At 35.1% G+C, this 17,946-nt stretch overlaps 1 protein-coding gene across 14 annotated transcripts in view; it reads left to right on the plus strand.

Moving 5' to 3' along the window:
• The window catches only part of CCDC171 (coiled-coil domain containing 171), a 403,894-nt gene that overhangs the window by 251,246 nt on the left and 134,702 nt on the right, over positions 1-17,946 (plus strand). For 13 of the 14 annotated variants that reach the window (XR_013387817.1, XR_013387815.1, XR_013387816.1 and 10 more), the window contains one exon: positions 12,380-12,532. Coding sequence is in view for 11 of the 14 variants with exons in the window: in XM_077912032.1 (XP_077768158.1) it covers positions 12,380-12,532 (153 nt within the window). In the remaining 3 variants the exon portion in view is untranslated. Of the gene's footprint in view, positions 1-12,379; positions 12,533-13,834; positions 13,921-17,946 lie in introns of all 14 variants that reach the window. The other variant, XM_077912039.1, reaches the window with a different exon arrangement.

The following is a 17,946-nucleotide window of genomic DNA, read 5'->3' on the forward strand; positions in this document are numbered from 1 at the left end:
ATTATTACTAATTTAGCAGTTACCTTCTGAGAAACTTATTTCTTTTAGAATTTTTCAAATCACTGTTCTTTTTTATGACCTCATGTCCACATGCAAAAGTTTCCAGGAGAAACTTTTCTCAGTCTCTGATTATTTTGGTGATCTCTTTTCCATATTCTTATAGGAAACCAATGTCACTACTTATCCCTTTGGTCTTCCTTTACCGTAACCTTTAGCATAATAAAAGCAGTAATCACCATCCGTCTGGAAGCCACATTTAGCCTCAGGATTGGCTTTGATTCAGTTCTGGTTGGAAATAACATATTTGAAAGAGAATTGGTCTTGTTTTTGGCACATTTAAGTTGTATATGCCATGGTTGAGTGGAGGCCAGAAAAAAGTTTAGACTCTAAACATGATATAAAGAAAACATCATTTAAAAAAAAATCTGCTGCAGAAGTATTCTGCAACTCTGCTGAATATGGTTTCCCATGAGACTCCTTCTCATACCTGAAAAGCTACTATATTTACATCCTTCAAAGCAGTGCCAGTAAAAATTTTGACTGATGGCATAAGTCAGGTCCAGGGCCATTTCAAATGGCAAAAAGGGGAAAATGAACTTTGATATTCTCTTTTTCCTTTATAAAAATGACACCAACAAAAGTATACCTGAACTATGTACAATACTGCATCAATTCATGCTGTTTTGCCTTTAGTTGTGCTCAACTAAGGAGGTTGTATATTCATGACAAAATTTTTTCTTCTAATAACCTGACGCATTTACTCTTATCATTGTCACCATCATTACTATAAAGCATTTTAGTGTCTGTATGTACATTACATTAAATATTTAGTTAAAAGTATTTTTAAGCAAGCCCTTTACTAAATAAATAAGAGTACCTAATCTTAAGTGGATAGCAGGGGCCCAGATCAGTCTCTAAAGGCAACATAGTAATTCTAGTACATGCACAAAACCCTTTAGGACAACTTGGATTAAAAGTGGTCTGTCCAGGAATGGGAAAGCATCTCGTATGAGAGAGAAGGGAAAGACTTGCTTGGTTCACCAAAATCCTAGTTTCTACATAAAGAAAAGGTCATTTTTCTGCCAGGTAACTTTTCAGATATGACAAGATAAATGCCTTCCCTAGTTGTAGTAGGTAAGATGGAAATGAAATATAGCTTCCTTTTTTTTTTTTTTTTTTTGAAATATAACTTCTTAGAGTCCTGTTCTAAGAAGAGTCCCCTTAGAGTCCTCTTAATGTTAGATCCTCACATCAGGCAGCTGAAAGATGCACAATACACTATCATTTTACATATATAAGTCAATTAAACACACGAGAAGTTGTCTTTCCATTTTGTCATTTTCCAAAATAACCTTATCATATGAATAATAGAAGGTTTGTTTTAATTTGTAAGCTTAATTTAATTTTTTTTCTCTTTAAAACAATCTCATAGCCTTTTTTCAAATTACATTTTTCTAGAATCCAAAGAGGTTTTGGGGGGCGGTGTGGAAATTATGTGACATATTAGGACAGAATGGAGATTCATTAATTTGTTGCAAGTGTTTATTGAACCCATTCTATAGTAGGGATTAAATGTTCAAGAAAATATCACCCGAAATCACTTTACTTGAAATAAGTATTTATTTCCATTATATAAGCAAAAATTGGTTGTTCAGAGTCAGTGTGATATAATAATTATTGAATTTGAGAACTTCAAAAATCCTGGTTTCATAGCAAAATTCAAGACGGACTTTGCTTTTATACCCTTTCCATCAGTAGAGGAGAAAGCATGGGTTGAATTGACAGTTAAATGAATGTTGTGATAGACCAGCTGTGCATTTTTTGAAACTTGGAAAGCCTAGATTACTTCTGATTTTACTGAGAAACTTTGTATGATAGAAAGCCCAAAACAAACAAACCAAATAAAACACTAAACCCCAAATTTAAAGCAACCTGGGAAATTTGCATCACATGGAATGAGCATGGGCTTTGGAATTGAATGGCATGAATTTGAATCCCAGTGCCATTCTTTATGATCTGGGTAACCTTGGATAAGGTACTCAGCATCACTGAACCATGGTTTCCTAATCTGTAAAGTAGAGATAATATGTGTCTTATGGGGTAATTTCCAGAATTAGAAGTATGCAAAGCTCATGCTGTGATGTTTGGCACATAGTAACTGCTGTTGCTAGGACTGGGGTCCCGGCAGGCCTTACAGTATGGAAACTATGAAGGAAGCAAGAACACCTTTGGGCAAAGATTTTATCAAATCTTTATTTATTCCCCTACATCCCAACTCATTCGATGATTCCTGGTGGTAGAGAGGGTGGTAGGTCACCTCACTGGCCTTTTAGGGCAGACATGGGACTGACTTTGGAGACTAGATCTGGGTACATATGCCCCTCAGATTGCATGGACTCATTTGAGGCCACAGGCTGTACTCTGGCCCCAGAATAGCTGAGGCACAACTATGACACAACTGTGACACCTGTCTGAGCAGGTATCTGACATCCTCTCAGATTGAGTGGATAAACAAAATTCTAGATTGTCTTTTTCATGTGCCTATATAAAGCAGTCTTTGGGAATTACAGGTAGAAGACTGGTTAAGATCTAAGAAAATCTAGCCTAGGCCTTTGCCAGATAAGCAGGTATCACTTAAAATTTTTTAGAAGTTTTATTCTTCTTCTGTTTGTTTCTAAAACATGTGTAGATATGTAATGAAATTTGTATATATACCCCTTTTTAGTGAAACATTAGCAGACTATAGACATGCATATGTACTTTGCTTTCCTTTGCTTTTTTTTACCTTTTTTTTAAATGATAGATTCACAAGAAATTGCAAAAATAGTTTCCTTCATCCAGTTTCTCCTAATGTTACATCCTATATAACTTTAGTACAATATCAAAATCAGAAAATGGACATCAGTACAGTATGTGTGTATAGTTCTGTGACAGTTTATCATATATGTGTGTTTGGGTAGCCATCACCACACTCAAGATATAGAACTGTTGCATCGCCACAAAGATCTCCATCAGCTAACCATTTTATAGACATTTCAGCACCCTCCCCCCCATCATCCCTAAACCCTGGTAGCCATTAAATGCTTTTTGTCTCTATAATTCTGTCAATATTAATAAATGAAATCTTGCAGAATATGATCTTTTGAGATTGACAACCTACCCCCCTCCATCCAGCATAATGCCCTTGAGATCCATCCAAGTTGCTATCAATACTTCCTTTATATTGTTATACTAGTAGTCATGGTGTAGATGTTCCACAATTTGTTTAGCCATTTGTTCACTGAAGAACAGTTTGGTTGTTTCCAATTTTGGGCAGTAACATATAAAGCTGTTATGAACATTTATCTACAGATTTTTGCCTAAACAATTTTTAAAAAATTTCTCTAGAGAAAAAGCCCTGGAATGTGATTTCTGGGCTAAATATAAGTATATGCTTAATTTTTAAAGAAATTGCCAAACTGTTTTTAGTTTTCAAAGGGGTTGTACCATTTTTCATTCTTACCAGTTCCTGTTTGTCTTCTCCTACTGAGTTTTGAGAGTTTTTAAAAAATACATTCTCAGGACACCTGGGCGGCTCAGCGGTTAAGCATCTGCCTTTGGCCCAGGGCATGATCCTGGAGTCCAGGGATTGAGTTCCACATCAGGCTCCCTGCATGGAGCCTGCTTCTCCCTCTACCTATGTCTCTGCCCCTCTCTCTCTCTCTCTCTCTCTCTCTCTGTGTCTCTCATTAATAAATAAATAAAATCTTTAAAAAAAGGAAAAAAATAAAAAAATAAAAAATATATTCTATAAACTAGTTCTTTATTAGAGATGTGGTTTGCGAATATTTTCCCCTATTGTAGCTGTCTTTTAATTATAGTAACAGGATATTTTGCAAAGCAAAAGTTTTTAATTCTGGTGAAATTCAGTTTATTTATTTTTTTCTTTTATGGATTATGCTTTCAGTATCATGTCTAAGAACACTTCACCAAGTCCTAAGATGCCGAAGATTTTCTCTTATTTTTCTTCTAGAAGTTTTATAGTTTTGTTTTTTACATTTAAGTCTGTGGTCAATTTTGAGGTAATTTTTGTGTAAGGTGTGGTTGGGTTATGATCATCAGAATTCCAAAATGGCCCGCAAGATCCTGCCGCCTGGTGTACACGCACCACGTAATTAATCACCTCCTTTTGAGGGTGGATAAGACCAGTCAACATGGGATCATCCTGGATGGGCCTGACCTTATCAAATGAGCCTTTTAAAAGACAGTGAAGTGAGGAAGATGCTCGGTTGCTGGCCTAGAAGAAACCAAACAGCTATATTGAGAAAGAAAGAGTCAATCCAGCAACAACATGAGGGCAGTCTTAAGGATGGGAGAGTAATGCTGGTTCACAGCCAGCAAGAAAATGAAGACCTCTATTCTCCAACCTTCAGGAAATGAATTCTACCACTAACTTGAATGAGCTTGGAAGAGGACCCTGAGTCTCAGATGAGACTGCAGCTACATCCAACCCCTTAATTTCAGTCTGCTGAGACCCTGAACAGAGCACCTCACTAACCCATGCTAGATAGAGAGAGTGAGACACTAAAATTGTATTGCTTACACAGTTAGTTTCGGTAATTTGCTGTAGCAGTACAGGTTTGATCTCCTAGAGTGGGATGCTGCTGCTTCTGTGTTTATGTAGATGAGGTTTCTGATTATTGGTGCTACATCTGGACGTTAAGGAAAGAAGCAGGATGGACATACTGCCAGGCACTGTGGGCTGCTGGGTTGGTCTCTGCATGTGAAGGCTCCTGAGGCTCTACTCTGCCGTTCTGGATCTAGGGTCGTCACTCATGGTGTCCGTCTTCTTTTGCATTTCAACATGAACTGTTATGTGCCCTCTTTGGTTAAGGGAATTTATGGATTAAATTATTTTACATAGTGTAATCATTACAATAGTTTATAGTGAGATAAAAATTAGAGGCTTCATGTATTTTTATTTGTTATTTATTTATTTATATTTATTTATGTATTTTTAAAAACCAGGCTTTAAAATCTTTTCAGGTTGCTGCTTTCTTGTGACAAAGTGCTTCAAGGTACTCTTGAACTTAGTATAAATTACTCAATTTTCTTTAACAAAAAGAGAAGATTTCACATCTATAGACCCTCTCTTTTTTTTTTTTTTAAATTTTTATTTATTTATGATAGTCACAGAGAGAGAGAGAGGCAGAGACATAGGCAGAGGGAGAAGCAGGCTCCATGCACCAGGAGCCCGACGTGGGATTCGATCCCGGGTCTCCAGGATCGCGCCCTGGGCCAAAGGCAGGCGCTAAACCGCTGCGCCACCCAGTGATCCCCTAGATCCTCTCTTTGATGTCAAGTGGCTGTCAAATTAAAAAATTATTTAAAAATCCTCCCAACAAAATAATTTCTTTTACATTAAGGTGTAGTGACGTATGTAAAAAAAAAAAATCCCTACAAAACTGTTTATTGGAACAGTTTTATTGAGAAAGCATTTTGAAAATGTGTTTGAAATTATCTCTAGAATTCTCAACTTTCTTTCTAAAAATAATCTAAATTTATGAATTGTTATAAAAATTTTATTTTTATTTATTTTTAGAAAAAATCTAAATTTATAAAAATTCATATAGGTGCATATAAAATGTTCTGAGATATAGTTTCCTAAACAAAGTATGTGCTTTGAGCCTTTGTTAGAAACATAAGATATATTTAATGTAAAATGTATTTGTTAAAATACAAAAACATGGCATACATATATTAAAGATCGATTAATTAATTTAGGGAAGTTGGGCATTTTTTAGCCAAAATTTCAGTTAAAACTTTTGCTTAATTGAAGGATTGAAACACGAGTGTCATGATTCACTAGACACAGTCAATTGTGCCCTTCCACCATCTGTGTCTTACCTTTTTTTTTTTTTTAAGATTTTATTTAGTTATTAGAGAAAGCGCAAGGGTGTGTGTGTGCACCCTTTAGTTATTAGAGAAAGCGCAAGGGTGTGTGTGTGCACGCGCACATGCACACACACACCCATACACAAGAGGGGAAGAGGGGCAAAGGGAGAGGGAGAAGCAGACTTCTTGCTGAGCAGGGAGCCCAGTGTGGGGCTCAATCCCAGGACCCTAGGATCATGACCTAGCTGAAGGCTGATGCTTAACTGACTGAGCTACTCAGGCACCTCATGCATCTCATCTTTTAACCATGTTAAAGATGTGGGAGTGGTGTGGGTGGGGACCCAGAATTAGACTTCCAGGCTGCAACTATCACAGAAAGTTACACAAGATTTTTAAAATTACAAAGCATATTTCTTTCACTGAAAATCATTAATAATAACTTATTGAGAATAAAAAGTCTCAGAGATATTAATAACACAAGGTTAAGCCCACTTCTCATGACTGATTATCCTTTGCCTCAAGCCCTCCTGTACCTGGTCTCTCCTTTGTGGAAGTGTTCTTTTGCTTGTGATTTGGATAGGATTTCTGTAAAATTTTGTTTCTGGTCCCTTCTGCTTTCTATTCCTTATCAATTCCTCAAAATTTTTGTCAGCTGGTGGTGTTCTAAGCAACTTTTATGCATGGAAACACACAGATGCATATTCAGTGTGCAAAGCAAGGAGGTGTGTGGCAGTCGGCCATCTTGATACGGTCTTTCCTCCACAACTTTCTGCTAAATGTCAAGGTGAAACAATTAATAGTGGACAGGACCAGAAACCAGACATCCAAACTACTGGGCCCAATCCAGATCTTAGACTGGATCTTGCCTGGAACATAGTTACTATTTGTAGACTGCTAATGACAGCCCTTCAGCTCTCATTTTCTGCGTGCCCCAACATTTCTAAAATATTAAAAGTAATGAACAACCTTACCAAGAGTCACTTCTTGATAATTAAGAAAATAATTTTCCTTTAATTCCAGGTACTCATAAAATTTGATACTAAAAACTATGAGCATGTTATTACTGTGAGATTTTCTTCCTTAAGAAAGACATCATATATCACTCATATATGGAATTTAAGAAATATCACAAACAAGCAGAGGAAACAAAAAAGAGAGAGGGAGGCAAACCAAGAAAGAGACTCTTAACTCTAGAAAACAAATTAATGGTTACCAGAGGGGACATGGGTGGGGCAATGAGTGAAATCCATGATGAGGATTGAGGAGTACACTTGTGATGTATGGAAGTGCTGAATCTCTATATTGTACACCAGAAACTAGTATGACATGGTGTTAACTAACTGTAATTTAAATAAAAACTTTTGAAAAAGGGGCATCATAAATAGGAACTATTTTATTTTCAATGGAAGGTTTTAGAAAGTTGCTAGGAAGTAAATATTCATTGGCCTCTAAAATTATTTATGTTTGAAAGAGCTTTAATATTTCAATATGTATAGAATATCAAATATTTAAAGCATTTACATTATGTCTAATAATCCTCCTCAGAAATATTGAACCTTTGGGACATCTGGATGGAACAGTAGGTATGTGTCTGACATTTGGTTGTGGCTCAGGTCATAATCTCAGGGTCATGGGATCGAGCCCTGAGTCCAAATCTCCAAGTTGGGCTCTGTACTCAGTGTGTGTGTGTGTGTGTGTGTGTGTGTGTGTGTGTTTTGGGTGGGGGAGTCTGCTCTGTCTCTCTCCCTCTCCCCCTACCCCCTAAAAATAAATGAATAAATCTTTAAAAAAAGAAATATTGAATCTTTGTTTTATGAGTTAATAATTTTCCTAATTTGATCCCATGATCATTACTAGAGCCAACATTTACTTGAGAGTTTACTATGTTTCAGATAGGTAAGGTCTTTTCAGGTTTTAATACTCATCTAATCCTCGCAAATCTTTGTAAAGATAGGAATTATTATCTCCATTTTGTGGGGATTTATTATATTTCACATATTTGGTATATCCATATTGCATGGTATATTTTTATTTTTAAAGATTTTATTTATTCATGAGAGACACAGAGAGAGAGAGAGAGAGAGTGAGGCAGAGACACAGGCAGAGGGAGAAGCAGGCTCCATGCAGGGAGCCCGACATGGGACTCAATCCCAGGTCTCCAGGACCCCACCTGGGCTGAAGGCAGCGCTAAACCGCTGAGCCACCAGGGCTGCCCTGATGGTATATTTTAGTTGATATGTAGTCGATAGACATGAAGTATATTTATAGTATATTTAAAGTGAAATATCTGAGATTTTTGCTTCTGAATTACTTACCCAAAAATGTAAGTAAAAGATCTATTCTTTTGTCATCTGGGCCTTACAACATTTTCCACTAATTTCCCCTGCTGACATCAGGTTCCCAAGGATCGCATTTCTCCTGAAATCTGGTTTCGAAGTCAGTCTAAATTACATAATAATATGTACCTAACAAGTTATATTCTAATGCCGAAGTGACAGTCACCTCCTTATATCTCAGAATTTTTTGAATTGTGAAACACACTTTTCCTTAAAATGGATAGGATGTGGAATTTTGTTTGGATTCTCTCATCTTGTTATGTAGATTATAAACACTATAGATTATCTCTGAAACAAAAGGCTATTCTTGTCCAGAAACTGTCTTTTGTTCTGTTTCTCATGTAACCAGATAAACCCCACAGAGATACATATCTCACTGCATGGTACAGTCAAAATCCCTATGGCCAAAGATGACATGGGATAAGTTCTCCAATGCTGAGCGTGCTGTACACAATATTATGCTGTTCTGTAGTTGTTTGCTCATATAAAAAGATGTGATTTTTTTTAAAAAAGATGTTATGTTTTAATAGGAGAGAGAAGTATGTTGTGAAGGGTTAGACTTGAGAGATTGATACAAAAGTCATTAGATGTGCCCTCTCTTCTCCCCTTCTCAGTTGATTCAGACTATCATTTCCTCTTCTACCAACTTGACACCTTTCTTTTATATTAAAGAGTTGGATTTTCACTGGAATCCTTTGTTACATAGTTTGAATCACTTTTTAATATTGGAACTTAACATTTTTTATTCCTCAAAGCGTCTGGTACTTCTTTGAATAACTGCGATTTCACTGACAACCCCCACCCCCGCCATACAATGGTATAGTATTTATACCATGAGACATTCTTGCTATATTTACCACTATTCCTTGTTGCTCTGAAAAGATATATAAGCATTGTAAAAATCTGCTTTCGTCTCTCAAATGAAATACTGCTTTAAAAGATTTTAAATGCTAAATTTAAATTTAATTCTAAATCCCATGCAAAAAATAGATTGTTATTATACTGTTTTTAGTGTTAAAGAAGTAATATGTAGTTTCTCTTAATACTGCACTGGATATTAGGATTTAGTTATTAAAAGTAGATCAAGGAAGGAGCCAAAGTAATCATGACTCTTGTTCCATCCACCATATAAAAATTTAGATGTAACTTCTCAAAATATTTTTTTAAGGAGGTTTGAAGGAATATAGTTTATATTATTTATACCTTTAAGAGTATCATGAAAATGGGTACCTGGGTGGCTCACTCGGTTAAGCATCTGCCTTCAGCTCAGGTTATGATCTCAGGGTCCTGGGATCAAGCCCTCTTTTGGGCTCCCTGCTCAGTGGGAAGTCGGCTTCGCCCTCTCCCACTGCTGCTCCCCCTGCTGGTTCTCTCTCTCTCTCTCTCTCTCTGTCAAATAAATACATCTTAAAAAAAAAAAAAAGTACCTACATGAGAATTCATGAAATATATTTCTCTAAATTTAGGAACTTTATAAATGTTGAGCTTTTTATTTTTAAATATTAGAGGCCAATTTTATTGTGGCTTACAGTGAAATCATAATCTAGGAGCCTATTGCTGATAGAAGAGTACTTCCTTTTTTTATTCAATAAGGACTCGTGTGTTTTTGTACCTTTTACACATTTTAGGTCCTTCTACAACAAGAACATATGTATATAAACCACCTATCATAGATTGTTTCATTAAGATCTTAGTGGAGAATTTAAAAATAGAACTAAAGTGGGCAGCGCAGGTGGCTCAGCGGTTTAGCGCTGCCTTCAGCCAGGGCCTGATCCTGGAGACCTAGGATTGAGTCTCACATTGGGCTCCCTGCAATGGAGCCTGCTTCTCCCTCTGGCTGTGTCTCTGCCTCTCTCCCTCTCTCTTTCTCTGTCTCTCATGAATAAATAAATAAAATCTTAAAAAAAAAAAAGAACTAAAGTAGTACTATAATGAAATTCAGTTTACCATTTTTGGAGGGCTTTCTTTTTTTTATATAAATTTATTTTTTATTGGTGTTCAATTTGCCAACATATAGAATAACACCCAGTGCTCATCCCGTCAAGTGCCCACCTTTGGAGGGCTTTCTTATATAGATGGAATGGAGTTGAAGGATTAAGAGAATGGCTTTGTCTTAGATTTTTAATTACCTGAGCCTTAACAACAGTTTTGAAGGTAGGCAAGAAGATGACCCTTGTTCCCATTTCATCAAGGGAGAGAATGGAAGCTCAGAGAGATGACATGGCATTACCCAATAGCCTAAAGCCAAGTAAGTGGCAGAGTGAGGACTGGACAAAAATAAGACTTATGATTCTTGGTCCACTACCTCAATGGTGAAGATAAATGAATTTATAAGAGTAGAGAGAGAGTTGGCATAGAAGAAGCAGATATGATTTTAGAGTTCCTGATTTTTACATACTTTTGGAACCCAGAGAAATGTTTTGTGTTAGTATTAGCTATAAACTCACCTTGAAATGACTCAAAGTAAGGTAGAGATGTTCCCAAATACGAAGTCGTACCATGCTCATTTAGTGTTGGGGAATAGAATTCTCTTTTGTGTGTTCTATTCTTTTGTGCCTACAACTGTGCTTTTACTTCTTTTTTTTTATTTGAACAAAGTATAGTTAATAATTTATACATTAGAGGGTTAAGATTATATTTCACTAAATATCTCCATATTTTCCTATAAGGTATTTTATGCCAACATATGGCTTCAACTTGTGGGGTTTTTAAAAATCTTTTTCAGTTTTTTATTCATTCATTCATTCATTCATTCATTCATTCATTCATTCAAAGAAGCATTCACTGTGGGCCACTGATGCTACAGAGATGATTAGGCATGGTGTCTGACCTAAGGAGCATCTCAGTCTAGTAAAGATAAACATGTAAACTAATACATTTCTGCTAAAGTAATACACATTATAGTAGAAGCAAGCATTAAGAGCTAGCAGAAAAGTTAACAGTGCCTTTGGGTTCAAAAGAGGTTTCTTGAAAGAGATGGTGTCTGAGCTTAATATTTTAGGGCAAATAGGAATTTATTAGGTGAAAAGATGCAAATTTTCTTACTTTTACTTACAAATAGTTAATCTACTGTTTCTCAGACATTGTGTACATTGTTTCTTACTTTTTGTTCGCCACATTATTTTTTAATTTAAATTCAATTAGCCAGCATATAGTATATCATTAGCTTCAGATGTAGTGTTCAATAATTTATCAGTTGCGTATATCACCACATTATTTCATGAGCTTTCAGAATTGCTCAAATATCTAGTTTCTTAAAGCTTTTCCAAATCAGACCCTTCTGCTTGAGTATAATTTGGAAATTCTCAGACTGTCTACCATTTTACTAATTTGTTGCTGTGATTAGAACTTTTTTCTTATAAATAATATAACATATTTGAATGTCTTTGAGATACTTGATTTTTACTATATTGGAAGTATTTTGAAAGGCTTTTTAAAAAAGGTGTGATAGTGTTCTTGGACTTAAAATTCACTACTAATTGCTTTAGAAGAAAAAGTCTATAAAGTATGATTAAATTGTAATACAGAGGTCTAACAATTGCCCAAATATAATTTCTTAAGGGGGGAAAAAACTTACACACACTTCCTTGTGTTATTTATTTTAGTATACATAGTATAATACATTCCTCTGTTATAGAAACAGAATGAATATAATTACGCTTTTTTCTACAATATAAGAATCATCACATTATTTACTCTTTAATTACATTATTTCAGCTCATTTTGTTTCAAACCATTTGTTTTTTGTTTTTTTTAGGTGGATTGAAAATGTTACTAACTCAGCTCATTTTGAAATATCTTGCTTATATATCCATCTGTGTGTGTCTTAAGATTGAAATTTAGGTCAAATTACAACTTGAATTTAACTTCACAAAGAAAATAAGTGTGCCATCTCTAAAAATTGCATTCTAAATTTTAAACACAATAGATCAAAGTACATCTTATTTAAATATATACTCTGGAAAAGAAGTCTCAATTATTTTCTCCCAAACTTTCTTAAAATAGTCACTGTTCTCAATATAAAACATGAGGTTTAGCTTTATTATCTTAAAAAAAGATGAAAAGTTGTTTATTTTAAAATTTTAATGATTTTGCTTTCAAATTATGGAAATTCTTCTTTGGGGACATCTTTATTTGAATTGTATGTGACATTCTATTTATTTCTTAAGGCTATGATTAAAAGTTTCATGGATGTCTACCAGCTTGCAAGTGCTAGAATTGCTACATTAGAGAAGGAAATGACATCTCATCGAAGTCACATTGCAACGTTGAAATCAGAACTTCACACTGCTTGTTTACGTGAAAATGAAAGTTTGCAATCAGTAAGTCTTTCAACATTGTTTTTCTTTGTGTCTTAGGTCAGAGTTACATTCATGGTTTTATTGTGCATAAGATCACCCGCCAATATATATAATTTAGTGTAAATGATCAATCAAGCAATGTAAAATTGTTAATGTGGAGAAAATTTTGAGGAGAGAAAGGCAATTAATTTTTCCATTGTATCATGTATAAATATATGCATACTGTTACCAATGCTAAAACACTACATCAAGATTCCTTTGTGTTTGGCAGTGCAGCTGACAGTTGGATTTGGCAGTATGCATAGTTAGAGCTTGCAACTGTCTGAAGATTCAGTGTGTCCCATTAAGACAGAATATTATTAATTATGCGTATAACCAAAATGGTAATTAGAACATGTGATTATTCTCTGTAGAAAACTTGACTTATCCATAATACATGCCTAGCTAAAGATGCATGTTGTGATTCATCTATATGATTAAAATTCAGTTTCAGCAGTCATTTTATGTCTTAAAATTTTAGCCCGTGATGAAATTTGGGCTCATTTAAGACTAAACAAAATTTCCTACATTTGAAATAATGTGTTTGGGGAGTATCAGAAAATGAATAAAGGAATAAAATAAACATTTAAAACTTTTTCCTCCAAAGGCAAATATATCAATAGTGAGATTCAGAAGGTTACCAGTCACTAGAATGCCTTTTTTCCTTTTTTGGTTTGATTAGAATGGCTCAGGATGACTTGTAAGGAAAAACAGTATTGTTTTGCCATTTGACTATTAACCCTTTTCCAATGATGTATTCAACAGAAAAAGAGTTAGCATTAAAACAAATAGCTGCATGGCTATGGGTTAGTTCTTCAGCTCTGTCAAATCTTAGGCCAAGTGTCTGCATCCCAGTAAAACCTTCATGACCCTAGCGTTTAAAATTGCAGCTACGGGGCAGCCCCGGTGGTGCAGCGGTTTAGCGCCATCTGCAGCCTGGGGTGTGATCCTGGAGACCTGGGATCAAGTCCTGCATTGGGCTCCCTGTATGGAGCCTCCTTCTCCCTCTGCCTGTGTCTCTGCACCCCTCTCCTCTCTCTCTCTCTCTCTATCTGTGTGTGTCTCTATGAATAAATAAATTTTAAAAAATCTTAAAAAATATTTTTAAAAAATAAAATAAAATTGCAGCTACCAACTATCCCCCATCCCCAAACTCTCTCATTCTCACCCCATACTGCCTTCTATCTTACACCTTCTTTGCTTTATTTCACCATAGTGCTTATTCTTGATTGACATAAATTGCATTTTATTTATTTACTTATTGTTTGTTCCCTACTCTCACAGACTATAAGTTCCATAGAGACAAGCAATTTGGGGTATTTCTTCTCTGCTGTGAATGTGCTCTAGAGGCAAGAACAGTCTTGCCCAGGGTAGGTGTTTAACTAATGTTTTGTAAGTGAAAATACTAGCACATCATCCAAAAAATGACCAAACCAATTATTTGGGACCTGAGTTGTTGAGTTCAATTTTTTAAAAAATGATTTTGGTAATTTCTTAATGAGAGTAATAAATTTGATCTCCACCAAGATTAATTAAAATGAGAGGAAACTTATTTTTTTTTTTGAGAGGAAACTTATTTAAAAAAATCAAATATTTTGAATTCATTCTAGCCTTTCTCTGAAACATACTCGTGTTTCTCCTTGTGAACTCTCTGGTCCTGTTGGCTAGTATTTCATTATATTGTTTAGATTGTGTCATACTATTATTTATTTTTTGTTACTGTTATTCATATAAAAGTAATTACTTGTATTTTAAGAAAGTCCACATTTGATGAGGTGGGATTCTTTCCTCCTGAGTTCAAAAAAATTTTTTTATCAATTATTGTGCTGTTGATGTCTTAATGAAAGTATGCTTCACTGTCTGTCATCATAAAACTCTACTCCTTGACCTTTCCCCCTCCTGAACACATCTGTTAAGGATATGCTCACCATCTTATTTGCAAAAGGTGGTTCACTCTGGCAGTAATTCTCAAAAGGGGTGTGTGTAATGTGAAAAACCTCCCAGGAGGTTATGATGTGTCCTTCTAGGAGAACACTGCCCAATTCCATGTGTCTCCAGAATGTTTACTCTCTGGTCTCTTTCCTTAATTGAGAATTACTATTTTTGTAAAGGTAATAAATTGGTATAGTAATTTTATTTTTCAAGACATTTGTGTATGCATTTTCAAACTTGAACTCTTTAAGAACTTTCTGAGGGGGGTAGAAGAATCTCAGTCTTTGTATTTCATAGATGTGAGGTGATATAGTTTGGTGGATAGGAGCATGAGCTTTGGAATTATATCCATTAGGAATATAGTAAGTGTAAATAACAAAAAAACTGACTAATGTGACTTAAGAAAATCCAAGTTCTTTGTTTTTTTTTTTTTTCCTCATATAGCAACAAGTCTAAGTGTAGGTGGCTGTTGTCCTGTGGCTATTGGTTCAATTTCTCTGTGATTTCTCTGCTACTCCCTCATTATCATAAGAGAGTAGCCAGCTCTAGGATTTATAATCACATTTAAGTCACAAGAATGGGATGGCCCAGCAATATCTGTTTTATGTATATAATAAAGCCGTGGAAGGCTTTTCCTTTAAAAACAATTTAAATGTATTTCATATAGATTTATTTAAATATTTATAAATTTTAATATAAATTTAATAGGTAATAGATATTAAATATATATAAATATATTTAAGTATTTATATATTTAAAAAAGGAAAAGCCTTCCAAGGAAGCTTCAAACATATTTCCACTTATATCTCGTTGGCTGGAAGTGGGTCATATGGCCACTCTTAGCTATAATGAGTCATGAGGCAAGGGAATTAGGAATCAGTAGTGTGTTCCATACAAGACAATAAATCTGGATTTAATTCCAGTTTTATCAATCACTAATTGTATGCTTAAGTAGGGTTTTCATCTATAAAATGGGGTAATGATCCTATTCCCTAACAGAGATGCTGGGAGCTCTAGGAGAAGTGTTAAAGCACTTTGGACTTTGCTTTGCACCTAGTGAGTAGTCAGTACCACAACAACAAAAAGTTAGCTATTATTTTTATCACCATCATCCTGATAGAAAGTAATTGGATTGCACCACAGGAAAATATTATTTACTAACCTACCATCTTCAGCTGCAAACACTGTCATTTTGTCCTGCCTCCTACTGTAGCCTTGAGTTTGTATATTGCCATCAGGATATTCCAGTGACTGAGCTCTCTGCACTTTCTGCAGCCTGTTTCCCCTTCTTTCATTGACACATTCTTGAAAAGTTGTCTACTTGCTTCTTCTGTATGCTCAGCTCCCACTTAGTCCTTAGCTTTGCTGCTATCTGGATCCTGAGTATCATTCCACTGAAACTATTTTCTCAAAGGTCACAAATAATTTTCTGCTTGCTCCTCATCCATTAATTCCTTCTCATGGCTTTTAATCTTTCTGCAACGTATGAAGCTTTTAACTACTTTCTTCTTTAAATGCTAACCTCCTTTGTTTCACTTGTTATTGACTTTTCCTTCTTTGGCTTCTTTGGCCTCTACTTACTTGAGCTCTGCTTTCTTTGTATTATTGCTTCTCAATTCTTTTCTTTATCCATTAGTTCAATATTTATTTGGCATCTACTCTAGAGCAGGCACGATTCTAGTCTGAGGGATATTGTGTGAACCAAAACAGACAATCCTTGCTCTTGTGAGCTTACAATCTAATAGTAAGAAATTATTTTCATATAATCACAGTAATGTGTAATTACTAACCAGGTCAAGTGCTCTGAAAGAAAAGAATTGAAGCATATAAGAGTTTTTAAACAAGCTTACTTTAGACTAAGGTATCAGCAAAGACTTTTCAGGGTCATTGAGTTTGTCATCCTTATTTTAAGAGCAAGGGGAAAGGCATTGCAAAACTTTAAAGAAGAGGAGACTTGCTCAGACATGCAAAACTCCTCTTCCAACAAGGGAAACAAACACATAAGCAAATCACAAAAATTGGCATGTGTAAAGTCTGGGGAGCAGAGACGAAGGAGGCATTCATTCTGCCTAACGTCAGTAAAAGATGAGATGTTTGTAGGAGCCTTTGAAGAATGTGTAGCAATTTGACACCATGTTAAGGTGGAAGACCAATAAAAATTATTTTCTTTTGATTTGAGGAATAGGCCTTATGGATAATACATGTGTTTAATGAATTAAATGATGTAAGAGGTATTTTTTTTTTGTATAATAGAAAATATATTGTTGCTTTAGCTCCTAGCCCTCTCTCAATTAAAGACAGCCAACCCACCCAATCAGCCTATATCCACTGAAGCCCAAGACTGCTTGCAGTAATCACTCCAAACCCCATCTTCATGTGTTCCCAATCTATTTTTGCACCATCCAATCCTTGCCTTGTACTCTATCATCTGATTTGATTCTACCTTTGGCCCTTTTGCTATAGATGTTCTTGTTTGGTCCCTCTAGTATTTGCTATTTAGGCCATTCTCAAAACTCTATTTCTGGGCCCCCAGATGACCTAGCTGTCTCTTCTGATACCCACCCAACTTGACATCACCTCCTCCTCACGGGACCTCATCTAAGATTTTACAGTCAAGCAGGCCTGAATGTGCATTGTGGCAGTTTTTTTTTTTTTTTAATCCATACAATACTCTAAGCATCAGTTTCTGTATTTGTAATGTGTAGAGACTAGTACCTGCATTGTAAGATTGGGTTTAAGGATTAAAGATTTGTCTGGCTTACTAGTAGAAGCTCAATAAATTTTGCAATAAGTTTTATTTAATAAATCAAATAAAAACATTTTCTGATAGTTATGTATGTTTCTCACAGCTAAGCTTATACATATAGCTTTAAAAAAATATATGTAACCATGAGGAAATCTTTTGATGAATAGGCAAAAGAACTAAACCTTTAAAACAGTACTTTTAGTGTACATTAAGCATAGTTATTAATGATAGTTGCTGTTATCACTTATTTAGTGAATGGAAGGCAGTCAGTATATGTTCATTAACCATCTTTTCCAGCCATTTCACTATATAAGAATGAAAAATAAATATTCATTCTTAATAAAAAACTTAATATAACATGGTGTTGTAATGCATAGAAAGAGATTGATCATATTGTAGACATGCATAGTCATCTTTAAAAACTTTATCCTTCTTAAGGTTATATTTTCATTTTTTGTTCAGCAACAAATAATAATAATGCTGGAGTGCATCTCCAGCATTAATGTGACTTAATGTGATGAATTCTTATCAATTGTATACTTGCTAGTATTTTAACATTTTCAGTATGTTGGCCTTTGACCTCTTAACTTAGGCTGCTCTAGAGCTTTTATCTTGAGTAATAGTAACCAGAAAGGGCTTCGAGTAAAGAGCTTTTGAGTCACAGACAGCCCAGTAGAGAACAGGGCAGCAGTCAGAACCAATTACTTGTGGGTATTTA

This window comes from Canis aureus, chromosome 10 (assembly GCF_053574225.1).
Source record: "Canis aureus isolate CA01 chromosome 10, VMU_Caureus_v.1.0, whole genome shotgun sequence".
In the NCBI taxonomy this organism is placed as follows: domain Eukaryota; kingdom Metazoa; phylum Chordata; class Mammalia; order Carnivora; family Canidae; genus Canis; species Canis aureus.